The sequence below is a fragment of the Capra hircus genome, chromosome 24, assembly GCF_001704415.2.
Source record: "Capra hircus breed San Clemente chromosome 24, ASM170441v1, whole genome shotgun sequence".
In the NCBI taxonomy this organism is placed as follows: domain Eukaryota; kingdom Metazoa; phylum Chordata; class Mammalia; order Artiodactyla; family Bovidae; genus Capra; species Capra hircus.
The window spans coordinates 21,084,715-21,109,106 of NC_030831.1; the positions used below are offsets into that span (position 1 = coordinate 21,084,715).

General features: G+C 44.8%; 1 protein-coding gene across 3 annotated transcripts in view; it reads right to left on the bottom strand.

Moving 5' to 3' along the window:
• Window positions 1–24,392, bottom strand: part of FHOD3 (formin homology 2 domain containing 3) — a 529,663-nt gene that overhangs the window by 444,686 nt on the left and 60,585 nt on the right. For all 3 annotated transcript variants that reach the window (XM_018039641.1, XM_018039640.1, XM_018039639.1), the window contains exons 2-3: window positions 22,499–22,605; window positions 4,337–4,401 (exon numbers count right to left, since the gene is read on the bottom strand). In XM_018039641.1, the coding sequence (XP_017895130.1) occupies window positions 4,337–4,401; window positions 22,499–22,605 (172 nt within the window). The remainder of the gene's footprint in view (window positions 1–4,336; window positions 4,402–22,498; window positions 22,606–24,392) is intronic.

The window sequence follows — 24,392 nt, forward strand, 5'->3', positions numbered from 1 at the left end:
TGCATCAGTGGATGAAACAGCCTTTCCTTATGTTGTTTTCGTATCCTTGTGGGCTTCCTCGGTGGCTCAGTGGTAAAGAATTCACCTGCCAATGCAGGAGACACAGGCTTGAGCCCTGGTCTGGGAAGATCCCACAGGCCGGGGAGCAGCTAAGCCTGTGCTCCACAACTACTGAGCCTGTGCTCCAGAGCCCTTGCTCTGCAACAAGAGAAGCCACCGCACACCACAACTAGAGAAAAAGCCCACGCAACACTGAATACCCAGTACAGCCAAAATAAGCAAATAAATAAATCGGCTTTATCCTTGTGATTTGACCTTTAATGAAAGATGAAACTAAGCTCGTGGAGAGCTTAATCACTTCTGCCACCTTGCCAGCTTCTGCCAACCTCACCTCTCTCTTATGGGCAGCCTTTGTCATCTCAGAGGTTTGGGGAAACATGCTCTACAAGGTCTAAAGACCCTTCACATGGGTTGTTCCTCCCTACTGCAAGTGTAAATGGCACTTTGGAATCTTCAGCCAATTTTTTTATCCTTTTAACTCTAGCTGGATACTTGAAAGTGTCAGCCTTATGGGTCCCAGAGAATCAATCAACAGGGTTTACTTGCTTGATGAGAAGACAGGCTTTGCTTCAGAAAACTGAAGCACAGAGGTCTGAAATCAAACACAATGCCTCCAAAGACAGCCCACAGAAGACTTGCAGATATTAACTTCAGGACCCTAACGACTTCAAACCTTACTTCTTTTTAACTCTCAATTCCTTCCTTCCCCCACAGTTCTTCCACTCCTTTCTCTGCATGATGAGATTTAGTCATCAGGGCTGGTTGGCCCTCTGAACATTTTTCTGGCTTCTGGCAATAGGATCACTTGCTGGGACCAGAAAAGTTGTTTTCTCTAGCTAACCTCATTAAATGCAGACTTCACATGCCTCTCATAGATTTTTTTTTTTAACTTTGTTAAGTTCATCTCCACAATTTGACCACTATCTTTTTGAGGGACTGAAACTAGAAGACGGCAAAGGCATATGGTGTTTGCTACTCTATGTTACATCAAGCGGTCATACTAAAAATGTGCAAAGTAATACAGTGGAGAGCAGTCCAGAGGTACGAAGAGCGTGGGGCCTCTCTACGTACCAAAAACTCATTCCAGCTTCCTGCTGTGCTATCAGCAAAGACCCCTGTCTCAGCTGCTAGCTGGGACCATCACAGCAGCGCCCCGTGGCTTTCATTTCTCATGAGGTTTGCTTGGTTGCTAATCGTGAAGGCTCCACTCCACTCTCATCCCAACGGGTACAGAGTTCCAACATTAACACAGAATTCCAAAGGCATGTTACCTCCAATTCATCAACAAGAAGTCCTGGATTCTAAACATTACCATACTTAGTAAAAACAGAGGTGAAGGAGAAAAGAATTAGGGTGAAGAAAACAGGACTTTGGAGAAATTCATTTGACAGCATTTTAAGCCCATTGGCCTACGGGGATCCTGGATCCTTCCAGTCCAATCGTGCAGCGGGAAGGAAAGCTTTGGGGGGAGCTGCAGATGGTGCTAGACTGACAGCAGCCACTATCCCATGCCTGTAATCATTCAACCATTTCTTAGATGGGGAAGAGGGGAAGTGATCTTGAAAAAGAACAGGGATTCAACTAACTGATGTGAAAAGGGTTTTTTCCCCTCTGTCATGTTTCCCTTTGCCATTTCAACTTAAGATTGTTCCAGGTTTGGTTGTCTTTTTTTAATCCCAAAGAAATCTCGCCTAATATTTCCATTTGGAAAGGAGAAAACTATGTCACAATGGCAGCTGGTAAACCACACACAGGATGCGTTCATTCCTTTGTATAGACATAAACCAAAGGATAATACTTGGTATTGCGCTATTAAATCTATTTCAGATCTGGTCAATAACAGGAAACGGAAGGACAAAGAGGGTTTTTTAATTCAAAGAAGAAACTTTGCCTTCTTGGGTATTGACGGTAATTCACACGGTCAAATCTTCTCATTTAATATACTCAGGCCTGAGGTAATTAATGGTGAAAAGCGATTAAAGCAGAAAGTCTTTTAAAAATGACACATACGCACCTTAAGACTCTTAACTTGCAGCCATGGTGACTGACTGTCAGTTTCTCTGGGATGAGACACAGCTGGTTGCAGGCACACTGCTCAGGAGATGCACCTGCCCATCATTTGGGGCCATGACCTTTCTTTGAGTAAAGGTCTAGTGGGATTCCCCATGGACTTTCTTTCATGAGCCACTCACATAATACAGTCTCTGATGCCCAATCTCAGTGTCTTTGAAGTAGAGCAAGTACTGAAGATACTTACAAAGACCAGAATCCTTCTGGATTTTTATAACACTATACCTTTTACGGTTATCACAACCCACTCACATTGACAAGAAATGCTTTTATAGTAAGGAATTTTGAATAGTTTTCAACGTACTCAAAGCAGTGACTTTGTATACTCATACTTAATCAGTTTATAAAGTGTTCATGTCCCATTTAATTATATAATTCTAATAGCAAGTACACCTGGCATAAGCAGGTTTGGGAACAAACACACTGATCCTGTCAGCACCCAGATCTACCCTTTGAGCAGGAAGACCTGGGTGTCTGGGGAGACAGCAGGCTGGGCTGGACTGGCTGCTGGGGTTCAGTTGCCACGGGGATGAGATGTGTGTTTACATGTATCACCCAGGACTATGGAACAATACATCAGTTAATGCAGTGAGTCAGTAACATGAAAGCCAGCTAGCTAGAAAAATCCTGTATTTAAAACATTTTAAGAGTATACTGCAAATTAGTGAATTTTCTTAAAACAAGTTAGCCCATTAGGACTTTGATCTAGCCTGTTTTAATGTAAATCTCCTTTCGGGTGTCTTACTCTTCCTGGGAAATACCAATTCATATTCATGTCCCAAATTTGACTGGATATCTGCTATATTTCAGCCAGTATTCAGTACTTGTTGTATTCAGCACACTGTATGCATCTGGCTTTGTTCTAGGTTCAGGACAAGGGTCAGAAGGGAGTTTATCCAAAGTCATAGATCACAAGACTTTTCTACAGGTAGACATGATTTACACACAGAAAATAACTGGAAAAACTATAAAGCAGGTAATCAAGGAAGTAAATAATTAAATACAATCAAGTGCCCGCGCATATTTTAAGGCCACTCAGTGCTACTGGCAGTTGAAAAGCAGGGTCAGTGCTGAAGATCCCACAGATTTCTCTCACTTCGTTTTCAACAAGATCACGAACCCTCCCAACACACTGACCCTCCAGCTCCTGAGGTTTTTGTGTCAGCTGCACAATTACTCATCAACCACAGGGTCAGACAAAGGTTGTTCCTCAAGACACTCACAGCCTCACCCACTTAACCCCAAATGAAACAGAATTACCCAGATTCCCCTCCACACCAGCTGCTCCCTCACCCCATCCCTGGGTCTCCAACAGGAAAGCAGGGAGGAGGAGGAGGGCCTGGAAACGGTTCTTTCCACGGCCCCCATGCACGCCACACTCCAGGTGTAGACTGGGCCTCAAAGAATGACGGATGCTCTCCTAATTAGAGGCCTGAATTAAGACCATGACACATATTAAATAAATGCAGACTGACTCAGATGTGGAAAACTTCTATGCATAAGGCGAAATTTAGGTCCTCTCTTTTTCTTTTTAGGCTACAGACTTGCCTCAACTTGGCCCAGTGCCAGGAGGAAACCTCCCCATGGAGTCTGTCTGCTTAACATAAATTACCGCTCTCATTGCCATTCAGCCCACGTGTACAGTGGAGAAACCAGCGGGTCTGGGAAAATCAATAGCTGCAGGAATAGGCGCTGGTGAGGTTTCTTATGTGACCACAGGCAGGCCACCTGAACCACAAATAATCTGCTCAACATCAACTGCTGTGCATCCACGTGTGGCCCATCCTATACTGACCTGAGATTTCCATTTCAATCGCCTGAGGCCACAGGCCAGGGGATTGCAGAGAGTCACCAGGAGGCACATGAAGGTCACTTCAGCTGGTTGGAGGTTCACCCTGGCACAGCCCCACGAAGAACCTCATCTCTCCCCACATTGACAAAAAGAATCTCATCAACAATCCATCTTACCTCCAGCTCTACTCACCAGCCAAACAGCAAAGCAAGCCAGAATGAAAGAGGTAGCTTTCAAAAACAACTGCCAGAAACTGCTTCCCTAAAAACTCTAACCATCTGTGCTAGGGGCTAACCCAAGCATAGAGAGCTTAAGAGTGAATACTGCATTTTATTCCCAGAAGTGGCATCAGTTATCACAAGTGTAATCGCCGAGGGCAGATGGCAAGCACCCCCTTCTGCAGATGTCACTCACCAATGCAGGCATGGACCCTCACAGACAGCTGTGTCCTTAGGATGATGCTGTGCTTCTTGCCCCGCCTAATGGAGACAGGAGACAGAACATTTATTGGCATCAGAGGGGTTGGCAAGGTGACCCTACCTGCTGTCAATCAACCTGATGGTTCAGACATGCCCACCTGGAGGGGCCCCAGATAAGCAGAAACCCACAGTGAGTAACTATCTATCCTGAAATACTGTGATGTCACAGGACTTAACGGAAAATAAAACAATGAAGTTTGACTCCGTTAGACTGGCACAGGCATTTCATTGCCAAACCTGGTCTGCTCCACAGAGTCACGTGTACTCATGCCTGACCATGTTGGGAAGTTTTTAAATCTGTGCCCATCAACTGCAATCCCTGGAATGTAACAGCACAAATCTCTTGATCATTCCCATGGCTACTTTTACATGTTTTCGGATATAGAGGAAGGGCACACTTAGTGGGGCAATCAGAAAGAACTGATTGGCTGTGTGACAATTCAAGACACATTTTTTTTCTCTATTGCTCCAACAGGAAGACAGGGTCCAGTAAAGACAGTGTGTAAGCTATCTGTCATTAGGATGTCAGTTTACACCGCACCTTGCCACACCTTTGCTTCCTTTTCACTTCATTTCTTACAGAGGAAGATACAGGATGCCCCCACCCCCTGTTCTCCTTCCACAAAGGCTCAGCCCACTCTTATAGAGGAAAACTAAAGCCCAGAGCACATAAGAGAAGATATATGGGGAGCATATGAGTTCTGTCTCCCTGGTGTAGAAAAGGCTTTGAGCTTTGGGAAAAAAGAGGGAAGCCAGGTTAAACAGAGCCAGGAACCATCCCAGGAGCGGGTAATCAGCTCGGTGTCTCAGTAGCTGAGTTCCCTCCCCATCACTCTGCAGGCCACGCTCAGCCCTCCCCCTCAGGGCCCCGTGTATAACAGAGTCTCACAGTGCTTTCCTGCTTCCCGGTTTTGTGGTTGTGCTGGAAGACAAGGGCACATAAATCTCGCCAGAGCACATGATACTATATATATGAAGTCACAGGAATTACAGTACCAGATCATATGTTTTATTCTTGAGACCAGATAAGAGGGGAAAGCATGGTTTCAAAAAAAAATTTTTTTTATTCTTTTAAAGGAGAAAAGAAAATCACTCATATGGTCCTACAAAACATGGAGCAGCCTCTATCCGGCAGCTCCTCATAGGCACAGAGTCTTCACTCACAGTTGCTTCAAATGCCCACAAGTCCTTCCTTTTAGCTTTTGCTATGTGCAAGTTACCAGTCTTGAGTTTACAAATACACAACACTCGACCTATCTTCAAAGACAAGTTTGAGATTCCTATAAACACAGACTTCTTCGAAACTTATCTTATTCATGCACAAAAAATCTTTTTCTCTCTTGACAGTCCTTTACAAGTGAGCTTTCCCACTTTGTAATTTTCTTGTTTCTAGTTATAGCCTTTTCTTTTCCACCTGGAGAACTTCCTGTAGCATGTTTTTATGATTTATTTTTAATTGGAGGAAAGTTATTTCACAATATTGTGTTGGTTTCTGCTATACATCAACATGAATCAGCCATAAGTATACATATGTCCAGGCTTCCCAGGTGGCTCAGTGGTAAAGAACCTGCCTGCAACGCAGGAGCCACAGGAGATGTGGGTTCGATCCTTGGGTCAGGAAGAGGACAGAAGAACCTGGCAGGCTATGGTCCATAGCGTCACAAACAGTCAGACACAACTGAAATGACTTAGCACGCATGGATGCATACTTATGTCCCCACCCTCTTGAACTTCCTCCCACCTTCTACCCCATTCCACTGCTCCAGGTTATCACAAAGCATCAGATTTGAGCTCCATGCCTGGTACACCAAATTCCCATTGGCTATCTATTTTATATATGATAATGTATATGTTTCAATGCTACTATCTCAATTTGCATTTGTTTTAAAGCTGGTTTGGTGGTGTTGAGTTCTTTGAGCTTTTGCTTGTCAGTAAAGCTTTTGGTTTCTCCATCAAATCTGAAGAGAGCCTTACTAGGTAGAGTATTCTTGTTTAGGTTTTTCCCTCTCATCGTGCCGCTCCCTTCTTGCTTGCAGAGTTTCTGCTGAAAAGTCAGCTGATAACCCTATGGGGATTGCCATGGATGTTACTTGTTGCTTTTAATAGTTTTTCTTGCCTTTAACTGTTGTCCACTTGATTACTCTGTGTCTCAGCATCTTCCTCCTTGGGTTTATCCTGCCTGGGACTCTCTGTGCTTTCTGGACTTGGGTGACTGTTTCCCTTCTCATGTCAGGAAGTTTTCAGCTATTATCTCTTCAACTATTTTCTCAGATCCATTCTCTTCTCCTTCTGAGACCGCTATAATGCAAATGTTGGTGCATCTGATGTTGTCTCAGAGGTGTCTGAGACTGTCCTCATTTCTTTTTATCATTATTCTGTTCTCCGGCAGTGATTTCCACCATTCTATCTTCCAGCTCACTGATTCATTCTTCTGCTTCACTTATTCTGCTTTTTATTCCTTCTAGTAAGGCCATGGCACCCTACTCTAGTACTCTTGCCTGGAAAATCCCATGGACAGAGGAGCCTGGTGGGCTGCAGTCCATGGGGTCGCTAAGAGTCGGACACAACTGAGTGATGTCACTTTCACTTATCACTTTCATGCATTGGAGAAGGAAATGGCAACCCACTCCAGTGATCTTGCCTGGAGAATCCCAGGGACGGGGAAGCCTGGTGGACTGCCGTCTGTGGGGTTGCACAGAGTCGGACACGACTGGAGTGACTTAGCAGCAGCAGAGGCAGCAGCAGCATATTTTTTACTAAAATTATTGTATTCTTCAACTCTACTTGGTTGCCCTTTATATTTTCTAACTCTTTGTTAAAAACTTGTAACATCTAGCTCTGTGCGTCCGTTGGTTCCCTGAGTTCTTGGATCACTTTTACAACAATTACGCTGAACTCTTTTCTCTTGTACACTGCCTATTTCCATTTCATTTAATTGTTCTTCTAGGGGTTTATCCTGACCCTTCATCTGGAACATATTCCTTTCCCATCTCATTTTATTTAAATTTCTCTAGGCATTCCTAGTGATGACACTCCTTCCATGCCTATGGTCATACTAGGAAGAAAGATCCCATTAAGTGCATTGAACTGAGTTGCTGAACAGCCTTTTGCGTGAACTACCAGGAAAGGTGGGGTGGGAACAGCAGTCATCAGGCATGCAGTCTCCCCAAGGCTGAGATGAGGCAGAGCTGAGAGCAGCAACCAGTGAACCCCTGAAAGAGGCCAGACCCTAACTACTGAAAACAGCAAACCCAAAGTTCTCTAACCTGGAAGATTTTTTGTAACTCATGTTACCAGCACTTATAAGTCAAAAATAAATGAACAATAGACAAAATACACGCTTGAGAAGCCCAGAGAGGAGGAAGCACAGGATGGCAGGAGAAGATGGTTCAGAATTCCTCGGGAGCTCTGCAGAAGGGCCCATTGAGAGCCCCTACTTTTATCTTCAGACAACTGCAAAGCTTCATTTGGAGGAGGTGTTTTAGTTTTCCCACAGAATTCTCCAGTCCCATGGTCACAAGGGACCTGGGCACCTGTATGAGAACTAGAACAGTCTTTCTGAGGAAGCCACTAGCCCACCATTCTGGACGTGCCGTCTTTTCTGTGCTCATACGTTGAGAAAACAGGCAATTAGATTGGTAAAATTAAACCCAAAGGGAATTTAAGAGAGCATAGAACAAAAAAGGCCTGCATATTTTTAAGTTGTCTTTATCTCTTATAAATCCTCTGTCTCGATATTGCCACCTCCTTCCCTGTCTGCCCCTTTGCACAGAATCCAATGATGGAAGAAATCTGAGTGGAATTTGAGACTAAATTCCAAGGGGCTATGGAAGCCCCTCAACGGGGGATGAGGGCCAGATCCCAGGAGTCCATGGCAAAGGAGAGGGGCTGCCAAGGCAGAGCCCATGGGATGGTGAGTGCACCCAGGTCCACAAACGTTGTCCTTCATCTCCCCCCACCCCAACTTTCTCCCACCTTTGGAGTGGGTACCACTGCTGTGCCCATTGTACAGACAGAGAAGCAAAGCTTGTAGTAATAAAGTAACCTGCATAAAGTCACGTGACTGATGGAAACAGACCTGGGCTGACAGCAGAGTGCCTGACTCCACCATCATTCACATCATCCTGCCGTTTGCTGTACGAGTACCTTACTCGATAACCTTCTCCAGCATTTACTAAGGATAAAAAGTGTCCCAGGTTTTTTAAGGAACTGGTTTAACCTCAATACTAAAATCTAACAGAAAAGGACACAAAAAATTAAGATGGAAATATCTTTTTAAAAAAAATTGACAAACCAAAACATAGAATATGTAAATATAATAAAACAGGACCAAATAAAGTTTAATCCTAAGAATTCAAGAATTACATGATGTCCATGTTTTATTTATCTACATCAAATATCAATGTATAGACAACATCCATCAAAAGGTCTCTTAAATTTGGTAGCTTCCCTCCTCCCACCACTGCATTTTGTAATTGGGTAATGCTGATTGTTATGCATTTCTTTAACATATGCCATCTTGCTGCTATTATTGACTCTAAAAATCTTTTCGCTGATTCATTTAGCTTCTTTTAGAGAAATAATCACTTCATCCATTTAAAAATAATCAGTTTATCCCCACTGTTCTAGTAAATATGTCTTCTATTTTGCAGCTGAAATTTTCAGAGGAAAATTAAATAATCATGGGTATGCTTTCCCCTCTCCCCAGTGGGATACTATGTCAGTCTGGGTTCAGCAAATAATAATCATAATAGTTGTTAACATTTTTGGAATGCTTATCATGTGCCAGATGAGGTTCCAACTACTTTATACAGATTTAGTCTTCAGAAAACTCCTATGAAGTAGGTAATATGATTGCCATTTTGAAAGTCAGGAAATTGTGGCCCAGAAGAGTTATGCAACATAGCTGAAGTCACATAAAAAGTGACAGAGCTCGAACCCAACCCAGGCAGCCTGACCCCAGAGTCTGTATGCCTACCACCTCCCTGATGCTGCCTCCCAGCTGGGCGTGCCCTCATCCTTTCCCTCACTCCACACATGTTCACTGGTGACTAGTGTGTGCTGGACTCTGTCTCAGATCCACAAAGGACCATCTGTCTCAAGACAGCAACATATAAATCCTGCCCATGAGCCTGCCATGCATATTCTGGACTCAAGACTGCAACCTCAACTCTTACCTGAATTTCCAGCCTGCTGGCCCACTCTACAAATTTCAACTTGCCCGTCTCCAAAATGGTGTGAGCCAATTCCTTGAAATAAATCTCTCCAGACAGACTAGCTATATTAGACTAGATGGATAGGCATATCTTACTGGTTCTATTTCTCTGGAAAACCCTAATTAACACAAACTCTGGTATCTGCCTTCATAGAGCTTCCATGTTCCAAAACTTAAACTCATTGAGAGTCTGTCAAGGCCTGTTCATCATAAGTACGTTAGTGGTCTTTTTCTCCCTGATACAGGCTTATTGGATCAGTATCATAGCTGCCTCTCCTTCCAAGTTTGCCTGTTTGCAGCAGAGTGAAATGGGAGTGCATCAGTTACCAGAATCTGGTGACCAAGAGGCAAAGGCAGTTTAACTTGACCTAAAGCTCCCCAGGGAGATTCAGATTCCATTCCTATCAGCACAGCCACTGCCAGAGAAACATCACAGGCCTCAGGGAGCAGCCACGCCAATCAGCCGCCCACACCCAAGGCCAGTGCCACCCAAGTGATGAGAGAACTAAAACAGACATTCAATCGGAGGAGACTTCAGCCAAAGTACACGTGCCAGGGTCGTGATGGCACTACCGCTGAAGGAACTTCCCGCAAACTTCCTGCTTTCTCAGAATACATGAGCTTCTGCAATAATGTCTATGGCCTCGGGAAGATCTGGTTTAACCTAATAAGTCTCACAGAAACCCATGTGTTTCAGTCCTATCCCTGTCTCTCAAGAAAACATTTTTGTAAGAAAACGTATAAAGTCTTGGCAATGTAAGAACAAGTGCTTACATTATTCTCTTGCACTCGAGAGAATGGAGTTGCATGGAGCCAAAGGCTTGAAGACTTTTTTCTTGTAGTCAACAGCAGAATCAATGCTGCCAGATACTTCTCCACTGAACTAAGCTATGATTTCAGTCAAGAGTAGAAAACACACGTTGGACAATGCAGCAGAAGCAGAGACAAGGGCCCCCCAGCAGTTGCCCCAGAATAAGCTTCTTCTTAGTAAGCTTCTGAACCTCTGAGACTCAGCCAGTGCTCAGTTTGGAGGATGAAGAAAGATTTAATGCACTCATCAGTGAGTTAAAGAGTAGTACTAGGGAAGATTAGTTTCCTCAGAAGCTCAAAGTCCAAGAGAGCTGGTTGTCACTGCATTCATCTCTGGATACATTCTGGTCTCCCCTAGGAGACAGTAGAGGTGAAAAGAATAAACTCTGAAGCCAGATGCATGATCCTGGACAAGTTATTTAGCCTCTATGAGGCTCAGCTTCCTTGTCTGCAATATAGGGTAATACTATGCTTTGGTAACATATCTAATTTGCCAGAAAATTTGGAAAACTCAGCAGTGGCCACAGGACTGGAAAAGGTCAGTTTTCATTCCAATCCCAAAGAAAGGCAATGCCAAAGAATGCTCAAACTACCGCACAATTGCACTCATCTCACATGCTAGCAAAGTAATGCTCAAAATTCTCCAAGCCAGGCTTCAACATTACGTGAACTGTGAACTTCCAGATGATCAAGCTGGATTTAGAAAAGGTAGAGGAAAAGAAAAGGCAGAGATCAAATTGCCAACATTCGTTGGCTCACTGAAAAAGTGAGAGAATTCCAGAAAAACATCTATTTCTGCTTTATTGACTATGCCAAAGCCTTTGACTGTATGGATCACAATAAACCGTGGAAAATTCTGAAAGAGATGGGAATACCAGACCACTTGACCTGCCTTCTGAGAAATCTGTATGCACGTCAGGAAGCAACAGTTAGAATTGGACATGGAACAACAGACAGAAGTACATCAAGGCTGTATACCGTCACCCTGCTTATTTAACTTATGTGCAGAGTACATCATGTGAAATACCAGGCTGGATGAAGCACAAGCTGGAATCAAGATTGCCAGGAGAAATATCAATAACCTCAGGTATGTAGATGATACCACCCTTATGGCAGAAAGTGAAGAGGAACTAAAGAGCCTCTTGATGAAAGTGAAAGAGGACAGTGAAAAAGCTGGCTTAAAACTCCACATTCAAAAAAAGAAGATCATGGCATCCGGTCCCTTCACTTCATGGCAAAAAGATGGGGAAACAATGGAAACAGTGAGAGAGATTATTTTCTTGGGCTCCAAAATCACTGCAGATGGTGACTGCAGCCATGAAATTAAAAGATGCTTGCTCCTTGGAAGAAAAGCTATGACCAACCTAGACAGCATATTAAAAACCACAGACATTACTTTGCCAACAAAGATCCGTCTAGTCAAAGCTATGGTTTTTCCAGTAGTCATGTGTGGATGTGAGAGCTGGACCATAAAGAAAGCTGAGCGCCAAAGATGCTTTTGAACTGCGGTGTTGGAGAAGACTGTTAAGAGTCCCTTGGACAGCAAGGAGATCCAACCAGTCAATCCTAGAGGAAGTCAGTCCCGAATGTTCATTGGAAGGACTGATGCTGAAGCTGAAGCTGAAGCTCTAATACTTTGGTCACCTGATGCGAAGAACTGACTCACTGGAAAAAACTCTGATGCTGGGAAAGACTGAAGACAGGAGGAAAAGCGGACGACAAAGGATGAGATGGTTGATGGCATCACCAATTCTATGGACATGAGTTTGAGCAAGTTCCAGGAGTTGGTGATTGACAGGGAGGCTTGGCTTGCAGTCCATGGGGTAACAAACAGTCGAACACGACTAAGTGACTGAATTGAACTGAACTGACTGAAGCCCACAGTTCATGATCATGAACCTAAGTTTTGGCCAGTGCCATGCAAGGGAAAGCTACGTGCCCAAGGAATGGACATGCACTCCCTCTGTCCATTTCCATCTTTCTGGAAACTAGGATATGGATGAAAAGGGAAAAGCTGAAGCAACAACTTTAGACACAGAGGTGGAATTCTCATTTTGAGGATGAATGGCTCCTCTACCAGTCCCAAGAAAGACTATCTATAGTTGGACTCTTACACAGGAAAGAAATTTTTACCTGTATACATAAACTGCCATAATTTGGAATCTCTTGTTTACATCACAGAAAACTGTACTGTATTCAACATATGACTTCCTGGCTTGATATGATGCTGGTGGGAGAGCAGCCACATTGTAACTACAATGAAGCATGAAAGATGAGAGCTTTATCATCAGGATGACCCAGCAGAAAGATAAAAGAAGCCTGGGTTCCTAAGAGCATCTTGTAGTCAATTTATTACCCTTAAAATGTCTTAATTACCAAAACTGTTTTAAAAACAGACTTGGGACTTCCCAGTGGTCCAGCAGTTAAGAATCTGTGCTTCCGCTGCACGGGGCACGGGTTTGATCTCCGGCTGGGGAACTAAGATTCCACAGGCCACATGGTGCTGCTCCCCCCAAAATAAAAATAATTAAATGTTAATTTTTTTAAATAGACTTCAAATTTTAGAGAAGTTTTGGTTTTCAACTCCCTCCAAAAGATCACCCCCAATCTCTCTGGGCCTTGATGTTTGTCACCTGAGTCCCAGGCCAATATTTCTCACCTGGCCACCCTGCAATTTGAGGGAGGCTTGACATAATCTCAGATTAACAAGTATAAACCTCTTCTCCCCCTCCCCAAATTGCCCCCCATACCCTCCCTACTTCTCTAAGTAGTCCACCATCTGGATACCATCCACCTAGTGGCATGGGTCCATTTCTTCTCCTGTTTCCCTCCCTCAAGGAGCATCATATCTACAGGTTCCTTCACTGGCCCAGGCCCCCGGCCACCTGCCTTCCTTGACCACCAGGTTCAGACCCGTTAGGTCACTCCCTTCCCCGCTCACAGTGGGCCACACTGACCGCAGCCTCCCTGCTCTGTCACTGGAGGGGTTCTGGGAGGGCTCCCTCTTTGCAGGTCAGTTTTCTTCTGAGTCCAACCCACACCAGAAAGCCCAGCACCCACCTGGACGCCCTTATTCCTACGGTCACCATGTTTGGCCCATCGCACAATTTGGCATTCGAGGGGACTTAGAGCCAGGCCAGTTCCACTGTCCACTCGGCACGGAAGCTCACTTGTCTTGTCCAAGCACTTCTAAGTGGCTTTCTCCCAGGGTAATTGGAGGCTCTGCTCTAGCACTGATCCAGAGCAGGTGTGCAGGGGCTTCTGGGCTGCCCTGCTCAGCTCAGCACTGAACCCACCTTCCCAATTCATCCACGTAACCAGAGCAGGGCTGATGGTCTGCAGTTCAAGCCTTGCACTGAGAAGACGCAAGACCCTTAACTCTTTGGTGATTTGCCAAGTGAACCTCAGACAACAACATACCTATACTCCCGGCTTAAGAGGAAAAGTGGGGGGAAACCCTTCACTGCGTCCCACCCACACCTTTAACCAGAATCTCTCTTTTGTTAAAGTTTTTTGTTTGTGGTTTGGTTTGGTTTGATGAGTTCTGCAGGTTTTTAGATTTAGGTTTAAAATGTATTTTAGTGATTTCCCTTTCTACCAGGTCCAGATGCCAGAGAAACTTCGACAGAGATGTCATAGGTTAACTTTTGTATCAGACAGTAAGGAGGGAAAATGGCTTCTTATTCCTTCCAGCTTGACATTTTGAAAAGTAAGGAACTCTTTGAGTATCCGATGAAAGGCCATGAAACCCTTCTCCACCCCAAAACCCTGCACACCCAACAAACTGCAGACATCTCAGGGGTTCCTGGACCCCTGCTACACACACATGGATCCTTGGGGCTCACATGCTGCAGGCTGAGAAGCTGGGTTTCTAAGAGTCAAACAAGAGCTCTCCCCAAACTCCTCTGCATCCCCCAAGCATGGGGGCTTGCCGGGTGCGGTGGGGGCCCACCTACCCCTGTGAATGGGCTTCCTCACAGCCCTTCCCACCCCTAGGTCTCACATCCTTCATTTCTGAGGATCACACTGCACTCTCCCCAACCCCACTCCACAGGGTCTCATCTCATCTGACCTTCCCACCCCTAGGTCTCACATCCTTCATTTCTGAGGATCACACTGCACTCTCCCCAACCCCACTCCACAGGGTCTCATCTCATCTGACCTTCCCACCCCTACAGTGCTGTGGGCACAGGATGAGAAAACCGAGCAAGAAGCGCTGTCTCAGCGCTGACCCTCTAGCGAAGGCCTGAGGGGAGTCCAGAGAAGCACAGATGAGTGTCCAGGGTTCCTCTAGGTCAGGAGCACCCGGGGACATGCTCAACAACCATGCAGGTCCCCCAGCGTCCCTGAAGCCCAGGGCTTCTCAGGACCACTCACAGGTCTACCGCACCCTGACCTGCGGCCCTCGCTACCTTGGCAAAATCCCACCCTCTCACCTTCAGGCTAACCTCCAACCCCGCTTCTCTGTGACAGCCCCCTGTGTGCCTTTGCTTTCAGAAGCAGGGAAGGTGGGACTAAGCAATAAGGTCCAGGGCTGGGGGCTTGGGGGAGGCAGAATCTGGGCCACCTCTGCCACATGGGCAAGGCTCCAGCCTTGGTTTTCTAAACAATGAGCTCTCCCCGTGAGAGCTCTGCATAGACCCCGTCCCGTCCTAAAACCCAATGACTCCCTATCAGTGCATGATCTCAAATTACGACTGTAACTACCTGACATCCAAGGGGCAGTGGCTGCACGGGTGCAAGAGGGCCTAGAGGAGCTATCCCACATTGAAGGTCAGGAAGGGCAGCGGTGAGGAGATACCCCTCATCCAAGGTAAGGAGTAGCAGCTGCGCTTTGCTGGAGCAGCCGTGAAGAGACACCCCATACCCAAGGTAAGAGAAACCCAAGTAAGATGGTAGGTGCTGCAAGAGGGCATCAGAGGGCAGACACACTGAAACCATACTCACAGAAAACTAGTCAATCTAATCACACTAGGACCACAGCCTTGTCTAACTCAATGAAACTAAGCCATGCCCGCGGGGCAACCCAAGACAGGCGGGTCATGGTGGAGATGTTTGATGGAATGTGGTCCACTGGAGAAGGGGATGGCAAACCACTTCAGTATTCTTGCCTTGAGAACCCCATGAACAGTATGAAAAGGCAAAACAGTAGGATACTGAAAGAGGAACTCCCCAGGTCGGTAGGTGCCCAATGTGCTCCTGGAGATCAGTGGAGAAATAACTCCAGAAAGAATGAAGGGATGGAGCCAAAGCAAAAACAATACCCAGCTGTGGACGTGACTGGTGATAGAAGCAAGATCCGATTGCATAGGAACCTGGAATGTCAGGTCCACGAATCAAGGCAAATTGGAAGTGGTCAAACAAGAGATGGCAAGAGTGAACGTCAACATTCTAGGAATCAGCAAACTAAAATGGACTGGAATGGGTGAATTTAACTCAGATGACCATTATATCTACTACTGCAGGCAGGAATCCCTCAGAAGAAATGGAGTAGCCATCATGGTCAACAAAAGAGTCCAAAATGCAGTACTTGCATGCAATCTCGAAAACGACAGAATGATTTCTGTTCGTTTCCAAGGCAAACCATTCAATATCACAGTAATCCAAGTCTATGCCCCAACCAGTAATGCTGAAGAAGCTGAAGTTGAACAGTTCTATGAAGACCTACAAGATCTTTTAGAACTAACACCCAAAAAAGATGTCCTTTTATAGGGGACTGGAATGCCAAAGTAGGAAGTCAAGAAACACCTGGAGTAACAGGCAAATTTGGCCTTGGAATGCGGAATGAAGCAGAGCAAAGACTAATAGAGTTTTGCCAAGAAAATGCACTGGTCATAGCAAACACCCTCTTCCAACAACACAAGAGAAGACTCTACATGGACATCACCAGATGGTCAACACCGAAATCAGATTGATTATATTCTTTGCAGCCAACGACGGAGAAGCTTTATACAGTCAACAAAAACACGACTGGGAGCTGACTGTGGCTCAGATCATGAACTCCTTATTACCAAATTCAGACTCAAAATGAAGAAAGTAGGGAAAACCGCTAGACCATTCAGATATGACCTAAATCAAATCCCTTATGATTATACAGTGGAAGTGAGAAATAGATTTAAGGGCCTAGATCTGATAGATAGAGTGCCTGATGAACTATGGAATGAGGTTCGTGACATTGTACAGGAGACAGGGATCAAGACCATCCCCATGGAAAAGAAATGCAAAAAAGCAAACTGGCTGTCTGGGAAGGCCTTACAAATAGCTGTGAAAAGAAGAGGGGCGAAAAGCAAAGAAGAAAAGGAAAGATATAAGCATCTGAATGCAGAGTTCCAAAGAATAGCAAGAAGAGATAAGACAGCCTTCCTCAACGATCAATGCAAAAAAATAGAGGAAAACAACAGAATGGGAAAGACTAGAGATCTCTTTAAGAAAATTAGAGATACCAAGGGAACATTTCATGCAAAGATGGGCTCAATAAAGGACAGAAATGGTATGGACCTAACAGAAGCAGAAGATATTAAGAAGAGGTGGCAAGAATACACAGAAGAACTGTACAAAAAAGATCTTCACGACCCAGATAATCATGATGGTGTGATCACTCATCTAGAGCCAGACCTCCTGGAATGTGAAGTCAAGTGGGCCTTAGAAAGCATCACTACGAACAAAGCTAGTGGAGGTGATAGAATTCCAGTTGAGCTGTTTCAAATCCTGAAAGATGATGCTGTGAAAGTGCTGCACTCAATATGCCAGCAAATTTGGAAAACTCAGCAGTGGCCACAGGACTGGAAAAGGTCAGTTTTCATTCCAATCCCACGGAAAGGCAATGCCAAAGAATGCTCAAACTACCACACAATTGCACTCATCTCACATGCTAGTAAAGTAATGCTCAAAATTCTCCAAGCCAGGCTTCAATGATATGTGAACCATGAACTTCCTGATGTTCAAGCTGGTTTTAGAAAAAGCGGAGGAACCAGAAATCAAATTGCCAACATCCACTGGATCATGGAAAAAGCAAGAGAGTTCCAGAAAAACATCTATTTCTGCTTTATTGACTATGCCAAAGCCTTTGACTGTGTGGATCACAAGAAACTGTGGAAAACTCTGAAAGAGATGGAAATACCAGAGCACCTGACCTGCCTCTTGAGAAATCTGTATGCAGGTCAGGAAGCAACAGTTAGAACTGGACATGGAACAACAGACTGGTTCCAAATAGGAAAAGGAGTAGGTCAAGGCTGTATATTGTCACCCTGCTTATTTTACTTATATGCAGAGTACATCATGAGAAACGCTGGACTGGAAGAAACACAAGCTGGAATCAAGATTGCCGCGAGAAATATCAATAACCTCAGATATGCAGATGACACTACCCTTATGGCAGAAAGTGAAGAGGAACTAAAAAGCCTCTTGATGAAAGTGAAAGAGGAGAGTGAAAAAGTTGGCTTAAAGCTCAACATTCAGAAAACGAAGATCATGGCATCTGGTCCCATCACTTCATGGGAAATAGATGGGGAAACAGTGGAAACAGTGTCAGACTTTATTTTGGGGGGGCTCCAAAATCACTGCAGATGGTGACTGCAGCCATGAAATTCAAAGACGCTTACTCCTTGGAAGAAACGTTATGACCAACCTAGATAGTATATTCAAAAACAGAGACATTACTTTACCGACTAAGGTCCGTCTAGTCAAGGCTATGGTTTTTCCAGCGGTCATGTATGGATGTGAGAGTTGGACTGTGAAGAAAGCTGAGCACTGAAGAATTGATGCTTTTGAACTGTGGTGTTGGAGAAGACTCTTGAGAATCCCATGGACTGCAAGGAGATCCAACCAGCCCATTCTAAAGGAGATCTGCCCTGGAATTTCTTTGGAAGGAATGATGCTAAAGCTGAAACTCCAGTACTTTGGCCACCTCATGCGAAGAGTTGACTCACTGGAACAGACTGATGCTGGGAGGGATTGGGGGCAGGAAGAGAAGGGGACAACAGAGGATGAGATGGCTGGATGGCATCACGGACTCGATGGACGTGAGTCTGAGTGAACTCCGGGAGATGGTGATGGACAGGGAGGCCTGGCGTGCTGCAGTTCATGGGGTCACAAAGAGTCGGACACGACTGAGCAACTGAACTGAACTGAACTGAAAGCTACTAGCTTTGGGTCTGTCTTACATGCTGGGAACCAGCTTAATGGTTTAGGTACATCATCATATTTTACCTCACAATAAACCAAGGAGGCAGTATGATGGTTATATTACAATCATAATATGATTATCACATATATTATATTATCCCCACTTACAAGGAAACCAAGGTTCAGAGAGGTAAAGTAGCATTCCCATAGTCACACAGCCCTGAGGTTAACTGCAAGGCTCCCGCCCCTAACTACTGTGCACAGCTGCTCTTTACACTCTCCTCAAGCCCTGAGACTCTGTTGGGGTCGCTGCTGATACAAGGAGGGAAATGGGAGTGGGTAACAGTGTCCTCATTTTATAAATAAATTTTATAAACTCTCATCAGAGGTAGAGTGACTTGCCCCATGTCACACAATGGCAGGGTAGGGAATCACTACCCAGGGGCTTCGGTTTCCACTGCCCCCTGCTGTGCCTACTCACTTCACTGGCTTTCGAAGGCAATAAAAAGACCTGGCTTTACTCTGCTAGCATGATAATTGTTTTGTTCTTGTACTTTTGAAGGTCTTTCTCCTCTTCTCCAACTAGCTATATAGTCTGAGTGATCATTATAAACAAGGGATAAGTTAAATTTTAGTCTTGGCAGAAAAGAGCAGGGTAATGGACAAGAACAAAGAAACCAGCTCCTCCAGCAAGAAAAACTGATTCTGAACACACACAACCAACACCACTACCGTCTCCACACAGCCTGACACCCATCTTAATTAAGTGGCCATACCGTGAGCAGGTATTTTCCTATAATTTTACAACAACAACAAAAAAGAAACAGAATGGCTTCATTTGCCCTTTTCACGCTTCACCAGGGCAATTCTTAACCAGGAGGAAATTATATTTTAACTCCTGTTTGAGGGAGGCATGAGCTCTCAGGCACACAGACTCTGCCAAATGCAAGCTTCTAAGAAAAGTCCCAGGAGGGCCACTCAGCGCAAGTGTTCCTGCAGATGCACCCAGACACCTCCCTCCTGTGCACAAAGCCTCCACCATCACGCTGCTTCCAGCCAGCGCCCAGTAACTCACCACAGGCCACCAGCGTTCATGGACGTGCTCAGGACCCGGGGCTCAGCAGAGTGACCCAGCAATGCCAGGACAGCACCATCCTGGCCTGTCTTCTGCAGCCCAGGCCAGGCCCAGGGGCTCTCCCGACCAGAGACCAGGAGAGGTGGCTTCTTCACACTCTTCCAGATAAACAGGAAGGTCATCCTGGATATGTTCCAGAGGATAAAGGCTGAATCCCACAAATGAAGACTATTTCAGATAGAAACTCCATTCTGGAGTGGGTTTGGGACCCAGCAGTCAAACATGCAGCTACCCGACCTCCTCTGGGCCACCTCCTCCCTCCCCAGTGTTTGCAGTTTCCCATGTCGTGAGTGCCACCTTCTCATCTTGCCATAACTTGTTTCCCTGGCACCCCATGCCCTGAGGGTGCAGAAATGCGGTCAAGGCTGCCCCTGTCAGATGGACCCATGGTCAGGTAATGGCTCAGAAGGGAACAAAGTGAGAGGGTTAGCCCCAGGGTCTGCTCTAGGGGGCTTGCAGCAGGCTCCCTGGCTCTCTAGGCATGACTGCAAAGAAGCTGGCATCTGGACACCATGTTTATAATATGAGCTGTAGCCTCAGGGCCAGGGGATGGAGCCACCCTGCAGAGGGTGCTGCTCCAGCTACAGATAGTTAATTAGCCTGGAACTGAGGAAGTCCTTGCATGAACCAACCATACGTCCCCTCGGGTACCAATGTACATCTTCAGGAGAACCTGAAATGTATATTCCAGAAGCTCCTGGGATGGCAGAGGAGCATGGACTTGGGAACCAGTCACACCTACGGTCAAACGCTGCTCCACCTCCTACCAGCTCTGCCTCCCTGGACGTGTGATTGAACTCCTGGCCCTCAGTTGTTTCAAATGAAACATGGAGGTGAGAAAATCCAATCCCATGTTTGTGCCTATTAAGGAAATGAACCAGTAAACACACATGCCATGAATAAGGTTCCTAACACAGTGGTTGGCATATCAGGTGCTTCATAAGGTTATTTTCTTCCCCACTCTTAACTCTTGGTACTCTTAGCTATTAACACTTTTTTCCAAGCTGTCATTTCCAAACTAGTCATGTTTTAATAAGAAAGAAAAATATCAGACAGGTCATGGTTTTCAAGCACAACAGCACTAGGGACATGTTTCAAATTGGCAATGATCTACTCATAACACTCCTGAGATCTATTTGATCAATGAAACATGAAGTCATCCCATTAGACTGTCATGCAACCTAGGGCTGACATCTTACATAAAAGAATGCCGTTGTCAAATACTTGGTAAAAACCATAGCAAAGGAATTTCCCCCAAATCTTTCAGTCTTAACGATGTAATTTTGTAAAATGATGATGAGCAGAATTTGATGTGACTTAATGGAGATATCCCTCATGTGTGTACAGCCTATGGCATTTCCCAGGTCTTTCATGGCTTCTGAATCCACTCAGGAGACAGGAAGGGCATCCTGAGAGAGCTTGACTGGGTTCCAACCAAGGACCCTGATCTCGGTGCCCAACCGCATGACACTCAGGAATCCATTCTGGGCTCCTCTGTTCACCTGGCTCCTAGTATACCCTAAGTGTCTCTAATGTGTTGAGAAAATGCTAGGCTGGATATGCAGGCAGGCCCAGTTCTGATCTAATAGAATATTAGCAGCAGAGAAGAGGAATAATTAAGGGGACCATTAATGGGGAAAGGACCATAATTTGTGATAGGTATTAAAGCAGAGGAAACTCAGAAAGTCATCAATATATTCTGGTGTCAGGTAGGAAAGCAGCACCAAGAAGGTTCCCACTTTTCCTCATTTTCTGAGCCATTCATGAAAATCAGATAATAGTCATTTGACAGCAGTACATTTTTAACTCAGGAAAGGTTGCCTCAAAAGAATTTTTGAAGAGATTCCTGAATAGCAGGCAAAGATGGATGGGCATTATTTGGAAAGGAAGAGGGAGCCTTTGAAGGTTTCTAAGGAGGAAGGTGATAAAGTCAGAGAGAGACTTGGTTCTGGATGAATGAGGAGTAGAAAGGGAGGTGGAGGGGGCATCCAAAGTGTATTCCGATAACCTAATAAATACATAATAGTATTTTACAAATATTAATGTCTTGGTTTGGGCAAATTTGCATTGGTTATGTAATATGTTAACGTCACGGGAAGCTGGGTAAAGGGTTATTTGGAAAATGTCAGTGCTTTACTCTCAACTCTTCTGGGAGTTAAAAATCATTTTGACATGAAAAGTTAAAAAAAAATCTGAAAGAGAATAAAACAATCACTTGAAAAAATAATCTAATAAATATAGGAATGGCTAATTGTACGGGTATATTCCTACAGTGGCTTTGCTTTTTGTATATATTTCTGACTTTTTATATGAATTGCTTTATTCAGACTCACAGCGATCAGAAATACTAAGCAATTCTAGACACAGGCTAAAAGTAACTTGATATTAACTAACATAATTAATAATTATTTTTTCCGCTAATGAGTTCAAAAGATGATACACTTTATAAAATGACCTAAAGGGGCATCTGCCAAAAAACTAAATATCCAGGAACAATGTACAAAATAGTTGTCAATCCACTAAAATCTGGAAAATATTAATTTAACTACATTTGGTTTAAAAAGAAATTTTGAATGTAAATATCACATGCTTAATTAAACTATACCAGAAATTCTCAACCCCTGAGTAGCCTTACTAAGAAGAGCTACTCAAATTCTATGAGTCTGCAGTTACTACTGGTGAGTCCTTTTGTGTGACTGTGAGTGAGACAAGGTGAAAGCTATGGTGATTTCTCCAAAATATTTGAAGGCCTCAACGAAGCCCCATTTCGTGGAGGGTCGGAACCAGCTGGCAGGGACAGCAGTCACTCTTACCCAGCGTCATCCTGGAAGCCTTCTAACTCGTCCCGTTGCTCGGCCAGGGTGGCCTCCAAGTCCAGGTAAGTACCATTGTGGGAGAGCTGCAGGGTGCAGTCGTCCAGCTGCAAGAGAAAGAGCCTGTTAAGCCCGGCCTGCTCCTGCGGTGGGGGCTGGAACCCAGAAATCACTTCCTGTTGCCTTCGTGTGTTTTCTGAAATCAAACATTATCTGGTATTTCCCTGGTGGTCCAGGGGCTAGGACTCCACACTCCCAATGCAGCGGGCCGAGGTTCGATCCCTGGTCAGGGAACTAGATCCCATATGCCACAACTAAAGATCCCACATGTCGCAACTAAGACCCAGCACAGCCAAACTGATCAATCAATATTTTAAAATAAATCAATGAAACCATGCATTATCCAAAAATCTGGACCCTAATGGGAGAGGTAGCATGTTCATATAAACAGATTGGAAGCAAACTACGTAACAGGTAGACAGAAATCACACCCACTACATGAACGACATTGACAGGACCTATAAGACGTGGCCAGGAGAGGAAAGGCACTGGGCCAATGTCACCTTTCACTCTCAGGGGCCCGGAAGGAGCCACGGATTTGGAGAGTGGAAACTAAGATGCCAATGGGACCATGGATTGAGAGACACAGAGTTTAAAAGGCAAATTTGGTGGAGAAAACATGCTGTTTCCTTTGGCTCAGTGAGGAGCCTACTTGCTCAGATTGTGTGGTCAGGTTTGCTCCATTATAATTAACAGTGGCTCAATAAACATTTTTACAAATGAACAAAAAGAAACATTCTTCATCTGAATGGCAATATATTCAAACTACAACTCACCCAAAAGGACACTGGGTCTCTTTATGACTAGTCTCATTTTTAGAAAATTTATTTAATAAATACTTGTTGTCATTGTTCAGTCCATAAGTTGTGTCCAACTCTCTGCAACCCCGTGGACTGTAGTCCGCCAGGTTCCTTCTGTCTACAGAATTTCCCAGGCAAGAATACTGGAATGGGTTGCCATTTCCTTCTCCAGGGGATCTTCCTGACCCAAGAATCAAACCTGCATCTCCTGCATTAGCAAGCAGATTATTTACTACTGAGCCACCTGGGAAGCCCATTAACAAATACTTCAGTTCAGTTCAGTTCAGCTCAGTCGTGTCCGACTCTTTTCGACCCCATGAATCGCAGCATGCCAGGCCTCCCTGTCCATCACCAACTCCCGGAATTCACTCAGACTCACGTCCATCAAGTCCGTGATGCCATCCAGCCATCTCATCCTCTGTCGTCCCCTTCTCCTACTGCCCCCAATCCCTCCCAGCATCAGAGTCTTTGCCAATGAGTCAACTCTTCGCATGAGGTGGCCAAAGTACTGGAGTTTCAGCTTTAGCATCATTCCTTCCAAAGAACAGCCAGGGCTGATCTCCTTGAGGAGGGACTGGTTGAATCTCCTTGCAGTCCATGGGACTCTCAAGAGTCTCCTCCAACACCACAGTTCACAAGCATCAATTCTTCAGTGCTCAGCTTTCTTCACAGTCCAATTCTCACATCCATACATGACCACTGGAAAAACCATAGCCTTGACTAGATGGACCTTTGTTGGCAAAGTAATGTCTCTGCTTTTGAATATGCTATCTAGGTTGGTCATAACTTTTCTTCCAAGGAGTAAGCGTCTTTGAATTTCATGGCTGCAGTCACCATCTGCAGTGATTTTGGAGCCCCCCCAAAATAAAGTCTGACACTGTTTCCACTGTTTCCCCATCTATTTCCCATGAAGTGATGAGACCAGATGCCACGATCTTCATTTTCTGAACATTGAGCTTTAAGCCAACTTTTTCACTCTCCTCTTTCACTTTCATCAAGAGGCTTTTTAGTTCCTCTTCACTTTCTGCCATAAG